At 30.0% G+C, this 19,131-nt stretch overlaps 2 protein-coding genes across 2 annotated transcripts in view; both read left to right on the forward strand.

Moving 5' to 3' along the window:
- Positions 1-5,004: 5,004 nt before the first annotated feature.
- On the forward strand, positions 5,005-5,862 carry LOC132739804 (uncharacterized; the record flags this gene model as incomplete). Its single annotated transcript, XM_060727608.1, has 1 exon — positions 5,005-5,862. A coding segment is annotated over one exon (831 nt), but the record flags the coding sequence as incomplete, so codon positions are not given.
- An 11,786-nt stretch (positions 5,863-17,648) lies between these two features.
- Positions 17,649-19,131, forward strand: part of LOC132739801 (sonic hedgehog protein-like) — a 70,087-nt gene continuing 68,604 nt past the window's right edge. Inside the window, exon 1 of the mRNA XM_060727605.1 lies at positions 17,649-17,802. The gene's annotated coding sequence lies outside the window, so the exon portion shown is untranslated. The remainder of the gene's footprint in view (positions 17,803-19,131) is intronic.

Genomic DNA, 19,131 nt, shown 5'->3' on the forward strand with positions numbered 1-19,131 from the left:
ATACTCGGTATATCTGTTTCCCAGCGTTCCGAACTATTATAATGCTGTCTTCCTCTCCACTCTTAACACGTCATTAAAATGACGTCAGTTGATATGGAATATTGGTAAAAAGTATGATATGGGTAATATAGGAAATATCTACATGTGTGTACTATTCTGATTGTTACAGATCTGTACAGCTCTGGTTATTTGAGTCAAAAATAGTTTATAGAACGTTGCTTTAATCAAAAAGAGCCCGAGCCAGTTCACATCCGTGCGCTGCAGCCCGTAGTCCGAATACTCCTCTTTTGTCATAAATTTTCTGTAAAAAGCGTAAAGAAAATATTAACAGAAACAAAAGCAACAGTTTTTTTTTAAAGGTTTTTTTGACAGATGTTAAAATTTTATAACTGGAGCAATACGATTTCATAATGAGGCTGGATAGATGTTTAAAAAGAAGGAAAATGTGTGTATCATAAAATGTGTACATGTATAGATCTGCCAGTTTATAAAAATGAATGGTATATTGTTTATAAATAAACATGTGATATTGTCAGTTAGAAACTATTTGTTACCTTTTCTTCCCGATCGTTATATATACCTTTGTAACATACGCTTTCTAAACATACGAATAATACATATGTTAAATATATGTCAAGATAATTATATGTTAAAAATATGTTATTTAGACATGGACGTTGTTAATTGGTGTGATATGGTTTGTTTGACGTTTGAAGTTCATTGTTAAATTTACCATTTGTTAACTCATTATTTGTTGACACCATCTCTGATCTGGTAGATTTATCTGTAATATCATTTAACATTGTTATACATTATTATATCGTTTACGTTCTTACAACGTTTTACGTTATTACAACGTTTTACGTTATTACAACGTTATACGTTATTACTACCTTTAACTATATGTTGTTACAACGTTATACGTCATTACAACACGTGTTGTATTATGTTATTACGTTTTACATTGATTACAACGTTATACGTTTTACGTTATTGCAACACGTATCATGTTATTACGTTTTACGTTAATTTCAACGTTATACGTTTTACGTTATTACAACGTTAATTAAACGTTTTGTATTGTTATATCAATGTTTGTGTTGAACAAGGTCCATTACTGGATGATGTATTATATACACACAATATAGTACAGTGTCATTAGAATACTATAAAGATTTGTATGCTTCGCGATTGAAGTGCTTTGATTTTAACATGCCAGCGTATAATAGTGAACATGTATGTTTTATTTCAGTTTAAATGTTTGTTATTTAAAACCTGGCAATCTTTGGTGCAAGAATTAATAAATAGAAAGCATGTGTATTTTGTGACTTAAAAATCCACATCAGGTGTAATTGTTTTTGTTTTTTTTCTAAAAGTTCAAAATGTGTTGAAACAGTTTATATAAAGACATTTAAATACCATATAATATAGAATCACGTTGTTTTAATTTGTTCTTTTCTTTAAAGAAAATTTTGATAGGGTACGTATATTATATACTTTTAGTTGCTTTTATGCGATAGATTATCATTTAATTCAGTTATATATTTTAGATAAGTTCAAATTATATTTTTAAAACGATTTCATTTGTTCATTAACAGGGTCAGGTACCGTGTGGAACTTAAAATACACATATTTCACTCCATTATTTTCTGTTCGATGTTACACCATTAAAATGGTATTGTAGGTAAAATTGATAAGTTTTTTTGGCGTTTATTGATTCGGATTGTTATAGTTGCTTTCTGACACACAAAATCGCGAATGTTTCATAAAAGATCTATTAAAATATATCTCTGTTTTTCACCGCTCGGTAAAGTAGATATAAAGTAAACATGTAGTGCATAGTACTATATACAATTTTGTACTTTGTTTTAAATGGAAAGGGGTATTGTTATGAGCATTTTGCAGTTTTGCATTTTTCTGCATTGAGCTCACAAGGGGCTGGTGGTGAGGTCTGAATATATTTGTGTTCACTTCACAGCCGACGTCCGTTTATCACTTGACTGTCCATTCACTATTGAAGTTACCCGTTAATGCACAGTTTGTGTATTTTGACCTACATTTTATGGACCGATTCTAATTAGGAATATATTCGTCAAGTTTAGAAAGAGCCTGAAACAGGTACTTTGATATTTGTATAGACAGCTTTCACCTTAATTTCCAATGTTGCCCCTTTTTAAGTGAATACATTTCTTCTTTAAAACAAGCTGTTCGAATCCCACTGAAGACGATTCTCTTGAGTGGGCAGTTGTTCTACTTTGGTATATGTTTGTGCTTATGCACAAGGAGCATTTTAGGTCTACTCGCACTAAAATACTAAAAACTAAAATTTCGCTAGATTGCCTTAAGGAGGTCACTGTTAAAACCATAAAGTACGATTTGTGAACGAGCTATGTGCAAGGGAGATTACTAGGTTAATAATTGAGATCTTGTTTAAATTTGGATTTGTGTGCCATACATATATATACATGTATATATATTAGTTTATCCTGGCTTTCTCAGATGTTGTTTATGTTTTATTTTTATTAAAATACAATAGATATATAAACACTGTGTTGTTATGTTGATATGTTATCCCGTGATATATCTGCATGGAAAAACTATATACACATGTAGCAAACGATCAAGCATATTTTTAATTATGGAAAAGATGCTTTTATTAAGTAAATGCATTTAAATCGAATTCCTCCTTTGTTTTATAAACAATCAGTCGACCTCTTTCGATACATATTGCATAACAGATATTTGCAAATCAACTCATTTACTTTCGATAAATGTTCACAGAGCTTTAATGTCAAAGAATTTGTTTAACAATGTATGAAATCTTTCACTTCTGTAAACTGATGTCATCTAGGGAGATAATTCGGACAAAACTGTCACTTCAATTTAATAACTTGTTATTGTCACTAATATTATTATTTTAACACACTTAAATGATTTAAATTGAACTATTTTCAGCTAAATTAAGGAAAGGTTATTTAAATATGTCAACAGAATTGGAAACTTCATCCTTGCCCGTACTGCATTGACTATACTACATGCAGTGTTTTTGGAAAATAAAATGGAGGGGGATAACTTCCCTTCTAACATGGTCGTTTCGGCCAACTACATGTACTTAATGATATCCATACACATAACAAAATAGTTCACAGTTATTTAAGTAAATAAAACAGAAAAAAACTATTTACAAAGTTATATTTAAAAAAAGAAAAAGATGAAAAACAAGAGCAATGTGTCCATGAAGGTTTGGCAACGAGTGAAAATATAACACCTGGTATTTACGAGTGAAATACATTTTTTCATACAGGCAAAACAAACCCAACCACTATAGTTTTAACTTTATGATTTCCCCATTAATGCAAATTTTCATGAAAATTTTGAAAATGTATTAATAAGTAAAATATTTGCAAGTGAACAAAGAAAGTAACTATTACAATGCAAAAATGCACTTACAATTTATGAAAGTACCAAAAAAGAGGTTGAAATATGCAAAAAATGCCCGTTACGCAGTAAAAATATATATATGGTAAAAAAATTACTGCAAAATCGGTCATAAATCTCATATAACATGGAAATAATGACTTTTATCTTGAATCATTTTACTTCTCCTAAAATTTCAGTCCTTTTTTCTCAAGTTTGAATTTCTTGAACTTTTTTCGTTCATCTAGAGTCATATAGCTTTAAATCAATTTGACATACTGATTGAACTGAACAATATTGCGTTTTTCATATGCGAAACGAAACCCCTTTGACAAAACTCCTTGCCAAGAAAAAGACTTTAGTTTATCCCATTCATTATCCAACATAACAAATCATAAATTTCATCATTAGGAAAAATACCTTTTTTTTTATAGATTTCACACGACATTTATGCATTGAAAAGGTTAATTATTACAAAACAATGGCCACTTTATGTGACAAAATTGATAAAAAAAATCACTTCTAATAAAAATGAACACTGTCAATTTGGTGACTGTAGTTCACAGGAAGTGTGTTGCTTTTTTGTTAATTATTGAATTTCGAAGTCGGAGTTGATGAACGCAAATGTTTAAAGAAAACAGTTAAGGGACAAAGATGAGGCCTGCCAACAACATTTTCTTAAATCTACTGACCATTTTGACTCATCTATTGCCGCTAATATACCTGAGCTTGCAGTTTAGTCAAGTTAGTCCAAGTAAGTGATTTTCTTTCTTTCATTCATTATTTCTTTTTTAAATTTTCTTTTTTTAGACACATGCGTATGAGTTTTATTGTGGGGAAAAATCGTATCTTTGCTTGAGAAAAATGATTTTCAAACACTAAAAATTGAATATTGAATAGCTTTTAATCATATCGCAGACATCTTTTCTTATGGTAAACGGATAAAACAATTTTTTAAAGTACATAAAGAATTTGATACCTAACATTTCTTCAAATTACATTTGTATTTGAGAAATTTAGAAATTTCTTCTTTGAAATTTCTTTTTTTTAATGTAAGTACATGTATTGCCCTTCATTTAGATACTTTTATAGAATTATTCTGCATCATTCTGTTTTCATTCTTTGTTAAACCCATCATGTCCTGATATAAAAAAATGTAAATCGTATACATATACCTTTACTATTTTTTAAAATGAAAATACGATCACTTTCAACTGAAGAAACACATAAACCCGGATCGCTTTTACCGTATTTCATATTCATATTTCTGGAGTCTTTTCGTGTTTATGTGCAATGACGTTATATTCATTTGCTTGTCTAAACCTAGTTCGGGTTTTATTCCTTAGGAAGAAAGTTTCAGATTTGTGTACGAATTCTTTAGAAGGTATACACTGCCCGCTCGTGTGGACAAATATAACGATTTAATTATCAATAGTAGAACACTTATGTACCTAATGAATCTCATATATGTTTTATTTTTTCTTATCTCATTAAATGTGTTTTATTTAAACTCATAACCTGTTTTATATTTCATCTCATAACGTTTTTTCTTAATTATCTCATAACACGTGTTTTATCTTTTAATCTTTCTCAGGCGTATTTGGACAAGACATTTACTTGATTGCCCGTGAGTTTACATCAGACATCTCCCCTGCCGAATGGACATATTACGCCTATATACCAATATGGACGTGGCAGCTTCTATGGATATTTTTCGGCATCGGGAACGATTGCCGGAGAACTAAAAGCGGAAGATGCGTTTCTGATTATGACGTCATTTCTAATGACGTATTTATTTCATATTCATTGGCTAATATTATCTTAACAATATGGATGCAGCTATTGACGCGGAAACGGATAATATTTTCTTCAGTAGCTTGCATGTTTGTGTTTGTATTGCTAGTTGTTGGCTGTGCAAGGTCATGCAGACATATACAATTGCATCTTGAAGATTTGCTGAAGGCGGAACTTGGGAAAGACGTTTGGTATGTCAGAATCGTCCTCCATAACGGACTAGCGTGTTACGCCTTGCTTATATGTCAAGTAATGCTTGAAAACACGGTTGCGTCAATATTCTACACGTATGACGTAAGAGATGACGCAGTGTCTTATGCGTCGACGTCAACACTCGCACTTGTCGTGCTGATAATGTTCTGGCTGGATCTGCTCGTGTTTGACAAGTTTATGCGATATCTTATAGCGCCATATTTCTTCTATTTGTACATTTTAACTGGACTGTTTGCAAAGAACTATAACATTGGATCAAACATTGAAGTATCGATGTTCTTGACGTGTTTAGCGTCATGTAGTGTTTTGTTACTTTTTACAAAGATTCTGATGACGGTGAGACGTCATAACAGGTACCCGCTCGGAAATAGGTACACATATGACGTAGCAGAAACATCAGAAAATGAATGACGTAATTGAACTTTCCTCAAACCTCTTATCTGTGGAACGATTCAACTTTTAAAGTACAATTTTTCGAATTCAAAACGAAATGACCGTAAACAAACAGAAATAACTAAAGAAAATATCAATGAATTAGATTTAAGTATTTGTGCAGAACAGATAAATTTTATCGGTAGTGCTGTATTTTAAAGTTTCTATTTCATGTGAATCCCCCGAGAGGATGATTTTTGTAATGCTTTCTTTGAATATATTCAAAATAAAAAAGTACTTGTAATTGTACTGAATAAAGAACACAAATATTATTTGTTACTGTACAGCAAAGAAAGATACTGATGACTTATTAGTATTTAAACAATGCATGACTCACAAGAAAACGAAACCTAAAAGGTGACCCAAGACACTGGCGACTAATTTAAGACATTGCTCACAAGGAAACGGAATTTTTGACCCAAGAAGAGTATATCACTCAAACTGTCGCTAGAAAATAATATATTCTTAAAGAAACAAAAAACGAAACAAAAAGACCGTACAATATTAATTGATTCATTTAAGTTAATGATTATTTCTGAATTCAGGTAGTCTTTGTATCATTCAATCAACATGACAGCTTCTCTGTTACTGTCATTTTTTATTCATAATTACTTCCTGTGCATAAACAAAAACAACGAGTGGTGATGTATAAATTTGTGAATTGTTAATGATGTAATATTGAAAACTGGGGTGTTTATTGTTTGGAAGCTGATTTAAAATGTTATTTGTGTCGACAAAATAAAATGTAGGGCATTCGGGACTTTACTAATCAATGAAACCTTTCATTAAATCATCAGTTAAAAAAACTTCTATATTATAACAACCTAGTTTAGGCATGAAAATAACTTTTTCCTTGTACATATGACATAACTATGTTGGTGTGCCTTCAAGTCGGTGCTAGGGGGCGTGAGCTATGTTGCATTTTATAGCATCTCTCATGAACAGACTGAATTAAATCATTTTTTAAATTAAAGAAACACAGAGTTTCTAAAAATGCTTAAAGCTTTCTGCTAAATATATTTTGTATTTGATTGTATTTGCATTGTGTATATATGTTTGACTGTAATAATTAAATATATTGATTAAACTATTCAAATCAGATCTGCAATTTTCTCATTTTTACTATATTTAATTTTGCTCTAGATGAATCTCCATTTTCAAAGTTTTCTTGTCTTTAATATTTGAGTTTTTAAAACGATCGAGTGTCCTGATATTTACAATTATATTATAGTGATTGCCATGTGATTGTTCTACGACAAAATGTGGCTAAGGCATTATATTGTAAAGAAAATCAAATTTCTATTAAAACGGTCGTATTTTTGCTAGAATTGTATAGCATATGTTTATCCGAATCTTTTATTTAATGTCTACGCATTAAAACGTACCTTTTGATGCGTTTGTTGTAACCATACATCGTATTTAAAAAGAATAAATTGGCCTAGAACAGTGTTTCTTATAATAATCTTACAAACCTTAACTAATTGCTGGGAAAATCACTAGTATCTTATAATTTTAATACAAATTAGTGAATAAGTTTTATGTCATTCGGAACCATTAGGCTTAAAAGCCCACTAGACATACAAAACTTTATGACGAGCAGTTTATACATATAACAGTAATTTCATTATAGAAATATATCTTAGAAACATAAAATACATGGTATAGTTTGTTTTTATAAAAAAAATGTCTGATTCTTAACAATGTGAATTAAAGTTCGGGTATCCTACCTTAATATTTCTTTGTTTAGTTTTACGGCGCATCAACCCAGTTTATGTTATATGACACCGAAACATGAAGATGATATTGGCTAACCTCGGATGTAACAAACTTAAAACAACTACATGGATCAAAACCTGCTGGAGCTAAGAGATACATAGACTTCAGTTATTTACGATCACTCAGGGATAAACGGTGGCAGCAATTCTGATGCCTCAACCATGATAGGCAACTCGTCAGGCATAAAAAGATCCTACCTTAATAAGCAAAGTCAAAAGTGAAAATGAATCACCTTTTCTGTTATGTCTTATTATACATACTTTATCCAAAACAGGAAGATTATTTTAATGAAAAGAGAAGACAATGTCTGGCATACTTCTGGATTTCGTTTAGGTTTTACGAACATAAGATTTGATTAGAATGTATTTACTTATGACATAAATGATTCCAGGTCGTAAGGAAATATATATTAACCATTCGGATAAATAACTTTCTCTCTCAAAACCATAAATTGTGTTTTGCTTTCGCAATATTTGGTGTATGTACCTTTACTCTACAGCTGTACATATATATTTTAAGAAAGAGAAATAGAATCATTACTGCAATTGTATTATTATATTTTAAACATAAAGTTATACAGTTGAGCAAAAATTCTAAAATCGCTATATTTATTATAAAAGTGTTTGTTACTAGAACATACCAGATTATATGTCTAATGATTCCATTTCATTTTTATAAAAACTACATAGTCCAGTATCTTTAAGCATCACCTTAAAAAGTGATGATTGTGTTGCTATGATTTTATAAATACACTAATCTTAACCATTGACGGTTTCAATCTTTTATTCTTTAAAAGTTAAAGATAAAAATATAACTCAAATCACCTTCGCTATACGCTATAAATTGTCCCACCATTTTAATATATAGGTAGGTTTTATCTCAGTTTTGATAAATACATTTAAGCAAGACTGCAAATATATGATAACGGCAGCAACAAACAAATAAGAAATAAATCTATATATAAATAAATTCACAGAGCTAGAAAAATGACAACGTACACCCAAGGAGGAACACATCACGAAAATTATAAATTCTCAGGTGAATTGATTTATAATGGAAGGTCTGTTATACCATAAATAGTTATGTTGAAAGTAGTCAGTGTTATGTAAGACAAATTACCACGAACTAATGTATGTGATTCGATGTGTCATATCTTTATATAGCGCAGATAAATTGTTCTAGAACAAAATATTATTCATCATATAAATGATCATAGTAAATCACATAGAATTTTATAATCATTTCTTTTACAAGAAATATTTTTTAAAGAATATCCAAATGATACATTTCTATTGTTGTTTGTTTATTATCCACCCATTGTAGACCGATCCATTTTAACAATATTTTAACATAATCTTAATTATGCTTCTTTTTTATAAAGACCGTTATTTGCAATGTAAATGGAAAATTATTTTAAGGTATTAAGTAATTCAGATATTCTTTAAGTGCATTTAACATACTCGAAGGCGTTGTTCTACTAGAATATCTTCCTCGATTTGGTTAGTATGCTTGCAACATCCAAGTTCTAATTCTAAATTTTTACATAGAACAGTTATGTCGTTTGCGGTACCCATGAACACTTTAATTTTAAAATAGGATGCCGTTATTTTAAACATTTGCAACTGGTAAACTTTATGTACATTATTCTTTACATCCAAGTTAAGTTGTAAGCCATTGAACTCTTGAAGTTACATAAAATCAAATATATTGGCAGTTGCAATCTATATATTTATCATACGCATATGCACTGCTATGCGCACCTGTTTTATTGGCTCCTTTGCAAGAAGAAAGCAATTTTCACTGAGTCCAAATTGTTTCCTGTAAATTACACTATTGTTTCTTTGAAAATATTAACTCGATTTTGTATGCGTAACTTGGTTTCTCATATCACAGATTTTAGAAAGCAAACGTATTAAAAAGCAATTTAGAACACATCTGATGAATATTTATATTTGAAATATGCAAATAGCATTGAGGGCAAATCATGATTACGTTGAACAATCCCAGAACACAACTTTCAATTACAACAACAAAATGAAATTTAGTGGAAAGGCCGAGTAAAGAAAACAATAAATACGAAAACAATTGGAATAAAAGCATACTAATAACAGTACAAAAGATGATTCTTGACTGAAAACCAAACAAAAGACAACAATTATAATGAAAACATATTAGTGAAAACAGACACTATTTTGTTGAGACAGAAGGATACGAGTGTTCCCTAAGGAACAATATAGACACGAGTCTACAGAGTTTGATTATATACAATTGACGTTAAACAAAGATAAAAACATTTAGAATAAACAAAAAAAGAAAACATTTTACAATAGAATAAACATAAAAGGCCGTATCTGTTTTGGCTCTTTGAAAGTACTGTACTAAAACTATTATGACAATTTCAGAAAGTACTTTAAAGTATCATCGAATAAAGACAAAATATAGTTACAATCATTTTTAAGGATATTCACAGTCGATGTCAATGTAAAAGTTAAACTATTCATAAATTTTAGATGGTGAACATTAAGATTTGAAATGGCTACTAATCAGTTTGTGACAAATCGAAGAAATGCTTAGGATTTTAGCATATAGGGATCGAATTGTACAAATAAGAAAATTGTAACTATTTTTATATAAAAAAACGCTATTGAAACGATAATTAAAAAAAAGTGTGAAAAGGGTATGGTACAACCATGGTAAGTCAGGTCGGTCATACAAACATTATACTTGTTGCCAGAGAGACTACAATAACTGTCACCATCTCATATTTTGCAAATTTACTGAACTTTTCTATGATTTAACATTTTACGAATCGTTGAAAATACATAAAGTAAATGTAGTTTTTATATTTTATTAGTTTCTTGGAATAAAAATTTCAAAAATAAAAAATGTGATAGAAAAGAGACGAAAAAAAGGAGACAATAAATGTCTTGATGATAACCTTGACCATTGCACAGACACATCACAAAAATTAGCAAAGAACTGTTATAAACAATACGTAAGGCAATATTTTCTTCTTCATTAGACAGGCCACATTGGGATTTAAGCCTCTAAACTTGGCAATACACTGAATAAAGCCAGGATTTGCAGTTAGATAAATGTTTCTCACAAACAGATATTGACCATGTCTGCTATGATCTGAAAGTTATCAGAGGGCATGAAGACGGAGCAATCATTATTTCATCTTGGCCTAATATGTCTGGAAGCAGAGCTGTAAATGGACCTAAGATAAAGACTGCCTTGGGACGGCTGGTTGTGTGTGTCTGCTGCATATCGGGACCATTTACTATACAAACTATGACTCATTCCACTGTCGGTCTGTATATCAAAGATTGGTTCTGACCAAAGGAAAGCTACTTCAGAAAGGAAATTATTTTTTGAGGAAATCATTATTCAAAGGTGAGCATTTTTATAACTATTTCAATTGTATTTCATTTACTATGTTGATATATCGTACTACATGTTATCTTTCTAAGTTTTAGAACTAGGTTTTAGAACTATAGCATTCGTTATAAAAGCTTATTGAAAAGAGTCAAATGTACTTCAAAATGGAATTATATGTCAGTACGATAGCATTGTGTACGCTAAAAAAGTCATCTAGGTATATACATGATTAGGAACAACATTTACTACCTTATGCTATTAATTTTGAAATTAATAAATTTATAAACTTCCAAAGTCTTGTGAAAGAGACAAATGAATGCATTTTGGAGTACATTGTATATAAATATATAATAAATATGTCCTTAATGTATGAATAATAAAAAGCAACATTTTCATTATTAACATTCATTACCTTTGTTTGTTACAGAAGTAATGTCTATTGTAAAGTACCTTAACTTTTCATCTTTGCTTATATGTTGTATGATTACTTTTAATTACATTTAAATTCAAGTGTTGAATTCATTCATTTTGCAAATTTCATTTACAAAAAGGACGTATTTGATCTATGTAAGTTAAAATATGAACCACTTGCTAAAGTTATTGAGACGTCTAGACTTATAGTTATAAAATATGTCTGATGTCCTAAAAAAAGGGAAAAGTAACGTAAACTCTTGCGACGACCAGAAAAGTGGATATTGCTATTCCTCCAAAATTGTAGTATGTCTGTTTCATGTGCTAGCAATATAAAACACAAATTGTCTACAAATTCATCAGAGAATTGTCTGTTCCACATGTTTTCTCTTGCTCAGACTATCATTACATATTTTTGTCCGGGAACTGTTGAAAAATTGTAAGTAATTTTAGAAGTATTGATGATGGACGCAAGGAATATCGTGCAGAATGTGGTATACTTTTTGTATTATCTTTGTTTTTTTAAAATTAAGGTTAAAAGTTGTGTACATTTATTTACCTAATCAAATAATAAAAACAAAAATTTGAAATATGTAAAAACATTAATTACATATAATCATCAATAAGAATATAACATTTTTGCATAGTTTTTCACATATATATTAACAGTTATACGCACAAAATGAGACCAAAATATTTATTTCATTAAAGAGAGATCTGATTGCACGGAAGTAAAATTTAAGGTGTAATTACATAGTTGCAAAATTTGTTCAACATTTCACCTTTTCTCCCTCAGTATTTTAATGATAATACTTATAAAAATAATTCCCTGGCAAGTTTGCTCTTTGAAACGAAAAATGTTTGAAATAAACTAAGAGCAATAAGTTATAATAATAAATGTATTACCATAGTTTACTTATATATGGACGTCTTTGGCAGATTAAAATGTTTCGGAAACAGTTCCCTTTCATATTAAGTAAAATTGATAACATATATGAAATTGGATTTCAAAAACTACATGTTTGACAAGATTATCTTGAATTTTTACCTCAGCAACAATACAATCGATCTTAGTTTGTAAGGTATGTATTTATAAAGGAATGCCTATGTTTTGGGTGTTGGGCTAGATTTTGTATTGTTTCGATGGTTTTATGTAACTTTAAGAATATAATGAAAGATTAAGAGTCAACACATGGTCAGCTATTTAGCCAATTGTTTTCACGACAAACGTAGTGATTTCTATAAAAAGAAAAGAATATTGCTTTTTCGTGCATCATCAGGCTAAAGATGTTTGGCTTTGGGTTTCCTACGAACCAGATTCCGTTACACCCTACACTAGATATTACTTGCCTTTCCATTTTTCAATGACCCTTTCTTTACTTACATTTATATAGGTATTGCATTAAGAATATATATAAGATTATATACAAGAAACTCCTATTTCCTACCCTTTATTGTCCAGAAACACCACTTTCACCTTTTGGCCGGCTCAAGTACAACACATTGCAAGACCGAGATAAAAGTAAAACCTACAGATATGGCATAACTTATAATTATATACTTTATCATAATGACATACATGATTGAATTAAGAAGATAGATATTTTCAACTCCTACTTTTAGAACATAGAGAATAAGTTCATTTTCAAATGATTTCATTTAATCTTGTCGTTTTTCGAAACACTTTTCATGAAATCTTATTTCTTTATTTTGAACATTAAAGTTAAAGAATATCATGATATATTCCATTTGTGATTACTCTAAAGGTAGAAATTTTCGTAAGACAATGAGTGCTAGTGGCCAAGGATAGTAACGTGCATTTATCGATGTTGTATATTACTAGGTCCAGTCAAACAGTAATTGCAATTTGTCCAGCTTTATGTATTTTGTTTTCCAATATACAATACTCATGAAATATGTCGTTCATTGTAGACGTTTGAAAAGGTTTGAAGATTAAATGTCTGTTTTATGTTCTTTAGTTTTTTATGTATTGTTATGGACTGATTTTAGTTCTTCGTAAGTTACGTCGGCAACGTTAGTAGAGTTAGTGTTTGCTTCAAGGTTTGCAGGTTGCTAATGTACTGTCATGGACCGATATTCGTTCTCAATTACACTGAGCAACGTAAAGATATTGTCTGTCTCAAGGTTTACAAGTCATTTCAGTTCTGTTATAGACAGATTTTCGTTCTCATTAACATTGAGTTGCTATGTAAAATTCAAGTGACACATGAATGTCAAAGTTAAAAAGTTGTGTTCTTTTTTTAGCCCTTCTTATAAAATTTCAGTATCATTCAACATATCTGTAATCTTAAATTATAACGTCTATTTTGTCTGGTGATCTTAAGGTGGGAAAATAATTAAATCAGACAAACTATCGGTATCTATCTTAAAATAACTTTGAATTGGTATACAGTGCCTACTACGTGTGGACAAATAAACCCTTGTGTAGGTTGTATAGAACGAAACAAGGGGGTGGTCTTTGTGATGGCCCCGGGGTCACGTCAATCAAACAGGTACAAAATCTGTTAATTGAGACACATGCAAGGTTCATTTAAGAACGCGAAGTCATGACCCTGTGAATCGTTGATACCCGATAAAGCATAGAGTCTAGATGTAGATATACGGAGATACGTGTTACGTAATACCCCTCGTGTTTCAATGCAGTCTTAACTTATAATTACCCGCCTTATCTGAACGTGAACATCTTCGTCTGAATTTCACACGCAATGCAACGAGTAATTAAATGAAATAATACTTGAGTATTCGCTAATTGTCTCAAATTTGGGCATGTAATTCATCCACGATACAGGTGTCAGTACAAAAATAGGGAGACAATAGATATTAATCGAATGACTAATTGATTTTAATTACATGTAAAGTGCCACTTATCTGCACATCTGGTGTAATGGAGGATTTTGTTTTACTATGAAACGATACTACGGTACACAGTTGTTAAGCGCCAATGTCGAAGATTATAATATTGATACGTATAATCGTGACTCAATGGCAAAATAATATAATATAAATACAATTTAAAAAATACAAACACTGTATTCGGTCAACCAAGTGCGATAATACGCCAACGTATATTGCGTTTGTTTTCGGCATCTCATGCAATCATCCTCCATACCAGAAAGATAATAATTCCCCTTTTATTACAAACGATAATTTTCCTTTTTAAAAAAAGTTCCTAACAGCCAAAAGAAACCCATTTGCTCGATTTTTAAATAAGCGTGTTATGATAATATTTTATGGAAGATAAGAAGAGCATTAAAACTGTAAAAGTCTGAAAAACTAAATATATTAATAATCATATATTAAAGACATGGATTTCTGTTGCTGTATCAATTGGAGACAAAACAAATAAATAAAAAAGAATGAAAAATATATTCAACATGTTACCAGATAAGTCTGTATCCAACATCATTTGATATGTTATATCACTTAAATCTATCTGTTAGATAATTAAATAAAGTCATGGTGAGCAGAAAACGTAAACTTAATTGTAACCGCTTTTCATCAAACAAAAGCGACGAAACAGAGATGAAAATAAGCTTGTGTGGTCTGTGGTTTCAGTGGTGTTGTAATACAAATATCAATTATTGTTCAAGGAAATGGCACGCGACTGTCCTTTTTGGAGACAAACAGTAGCAATATTAGGTAAAAAAGGTAAAAAAACATAATGTGTAGCGGGGCATTAATTGTTGTTTTCAGATAAGTTGATGTTTTTTTTAAAGATAAAAGTGATATACATGTAGTTTCTATTATCAATGAATGGTGTATATGTCATTATTTAAAACACACAAACACAAAAAAGTTTCTTTATATAAGTCAAAGATATGTGAAAATACAACATAACAAAGGTGAATAGTGGCAATACATTTTGATTATTGCCAATTTTTCTCATCAGCTGAATGTCTGTAAACATTTTAAATTTTAGAAATATATGTACATTTGTGATCACTGCATTTTGAAGTATACCGTATATCAAAACGTATCGATGAAACAAATGTTGAATGAGGTGAAACAGTGATTATTCGTTAAACTAATGAATAACACCATATAATGCTGAAAAAGGATCAGATCCGAAAGCATAAAATGTTTATAAAGGCCTTTTCCTAACATAGGATTTATTACTATAAATTAGACGGGTTTTTGAAAATGTTTGAAATACTGAATAAGTAGAGAAGATAAGTATGAATAATAGTAGATTGAAGAAAGATGAAATTAAGTTGAAAATAGCCTTTACTAAATAAGTTTTAAACGGCTAAAATATACCTGCTATTCAGTTAAAACACTGCACTAAATCATAATAGAACACAATTGAGACGTCGATTTTCAATGGATAACCGTGACTATTACGTAATATTTACAATACTGATCATTTGTAACGTCGCTTTTCAATGGATAACCGCGATGATAACATAATCTTTATAAAACGTCGCTTTTCAATGGATAACCGTGATGATTACATAATCTTTATAATATTGCACGTTTGTAACGTCGCTTTTCATTGGATAGCCATGATGATATATTCTATATAAACTGCTGCTGTAAAAGTTTGAAGTAATATTCAGTCAAATAGTTGTGCTGTATCTAAAGATTAATGACCAAAATAAACAAAAAATAACCTGTCGAATATCTTTATAAGTAATGTTATAATCATATATAAACCATGTATAAAAAGAAGTAAATTCGTGCATGCAAACTATTATGGTTAAAAATAATGGTTTGATGTGTTTTAACTTTGATAACTATTTTACATTTCATATTCTGCATGTAGTTACGCAAAACAATAGTGCAGATATATTCTTTCTGAATATGTTTGTATATTTTGTTACCAAAACTATAAATAAAATCATGTATTTTTTTCATTTGAAATACCTACCGGGTATTTAACAAACTTTAATGTTTTTAGCTCGTGAATATTGTGATAATTCGAAAATATTTTGATGATATCAGATATGAGCTGTATTTTTCTTGTGCAACACGAACCCGATTGATTCTACAATAGCGTAGTGTTTTAGGTACTATTTTGTCCTGTAATGTCCTATAAAGCCGGACATTATTTAGTTCTGCTACATGACTATGTTCTCCAAAACAAGAGGAGGGGAAATATGAGAAATATGAGACCGCTAAGGAAGCCGCTAATTTATGAATTAAACTTAACCGGAACAATACATATCCCCATCAAACGGAGTTTTATGTGAATGATTTAAGTTAAAAAGAATTTTAATACTGATTTTATCTTGTTGACGAAAAACATAAAATTAATGAGTTATAACACATTTTATTGACTAAAGATCAAACCTCCACTTTAATCGCCGTTCTACGATTATTTAATTTTGTACAGGTAACATTTTGCAGTTTCTTATTACAAAAGAATAACACTTCGGCGACAAAAACAGATGCTAATAGTGGCAATTAGCACTTTAAGGTACTAAAATTTAGACAGCTAAATTTATGAAGTACTATATTTCATTAATAAATTTTATAAGTTGTTTCTTTATAGAGATTTTGGCGTTGGTGTGTGTATAAACTGTCATTTTTAAGATTTAGTTCAGATCATTTGTCTGAGACAGTAATGTCCGCGTGTGAATATAATGTGGTCAGTATGGTTCATTGTTCATGGTGTCATTAAATCTGCCCACACCGGTGCTTTCTTACAAGTACCATATGGTCAGACGTAGTAGTGCTTCAACAACGTATACACAATGGCAAATTGAGACATTCCGGTCATCCTATATGTGACGATGAGGACATACTTGTATATTCCCATAGTTTTTCTTTGCAAATAGGGATGAGAAAAAAAACGGATTAAAATTGAAGCATTCGAAATTGAAATGACCTAAGGTCGCAACTTACTTTAATCTATACTAACTTTTTCGCGTTTAAACCTGGTATCAAAGTACAACATAGTGCAATATTAGTAATTATATAGATTTGCGTGATGTTTTGATAGAAGAAGGACAAATTGCAACGAAGAATCGTCACGGGTGGGTACGATTGTCTCTCAAAGGTGAATGTTACAAATCAGGAATATGTTACCTTTAGTGTCATGACCATTTAATTAATCGAGCAGTGTGTGTTTTTTAAAAAGGGATCTTAAACAATTACTACAAACTTGGATTAAAACCGCAAAGATTTAAAGATAATACTTTTTGCAAGTATTATCTGAGATCAGGTGCTTAAATTTCACAAAAGGCAGAGGATACCCTGTCAATTAAGTGTCAGTGGAAAGAATGACATTCGGATATAAGATGGTTACTTATGTTAGATAATGCAGTGTAACTCATTCCATAATCTGTGACGTTGGTAAACGACCGAGGAAAAGTTAATTAAGAATACTATATTTGGATTTAAATGATAACAAGTCAGGTATTGTAATTGTTAATTATTTAAGCTTGTATTGTTAACAGGTATTTATCTATTTATAAGTTCAAATTAATTGGATGCATTGCAATGCCTGTGAAATTACTCGATTTAACATTGGAAAAAGGCGACGAAAGAAGCTATCATACTTTTTATAGAAATGTATTGTACTTTTTTGTTAATACTAGCAGTCACCATTAATATCATCATACTAATATGTATCAAAATATAATATTAGTTTACATTACTTATTATTTAAAAGTTGTTCTTTTCTTAATTTTGTTATGATACAGAGATATAAAAATATGAAATATACTTTTTATGATTTGAAAAGTGATAGATGCATTCTAGAATAGTATTGCATTGAAAGACAATGGCTTAGCTTTTAGAACAAAATAATTATAATCTGAAACATTTTCTATTAACCATTAAGAAACAATTGAGCCATGAAAAATATGTAATACATTTTGGTATTAACACAAAAAACTAATATTAAATTTTCCTAAAATAATTACTGTATATAAAGGAATTAGCTTTATAAAATAATCTTGTCCAAATTTATTAATGGACAAATCAATTTAAGATATTTATATAGTATTGATGTGCAAATATGATATATTTAAATATATACCCTATTAATTGAAGAAATCTCCACGTTTTCTTTACTTAACATAGGATGCCAATGAGATAGGTTAATACTTTTGTCTCTAAAAATTATGTAAATAAAACCACTACTTGGAAGATGTTTAAATATCAGGATTGTAAACAATGCTAGTTCTCGTTTGTTTTTAAATCATTAGATGTATGATTATATCATTCTTTTTTGTAACCGTCGAAATTCTTTACATGTAAAAAATAAAAGATAAATGAAATGAAATAAAATGAAATAAAAGTCATTTCTTAAGTTACATTTAAAAAGTGATGCAAAAAAAAGATATAAAATCAGTCCCATAAATCATTTCCAGACGATAATCAATTCAAAGCATAAATTAAAAAATCAAGCGATGAATTCCGAGGTTTCGAATGGCCTGATTTATTATTTTTGATGTGCAATTTGATTGCAATTTGGTCAATATTCATTTCTTTCTAAGTCATATTTATTTTTTTATTGTGTCAAGGGTGTATTTTATCAAATTGCCTTGGAGTGTCTCTCTCTTATTCGTCTTACACCTCCAGGTCAGTCTCGGCTTTAACATCTCCATGAAGTTTCCTTTGTTGTTTCAGAGGGTCAAATCGATCCCGCCCATGGTTTTGTCTTTTCAATCTTTATAGATATATTCTGATGTTAGATCTTCCGCACCACATAGGCAAACAGTTGATGGTATAAAAATCTGG

This window comes from Ruditapes philippinarum, unplaced genomic scaffold (genome assembly GCF_026571515.1).
Source record: "Ruditapes philippinarum isolate M1 unplaced genomic scaffold, ASM2657151v2 ctg232_1_1_1_1, whole genome shotgun sequence".
NCBI lineage: Eukaryota > Metazoa > Mollusca > Bivalvia > Venerida > Veneridae > Ruditapes > Ruditapes philippinarum.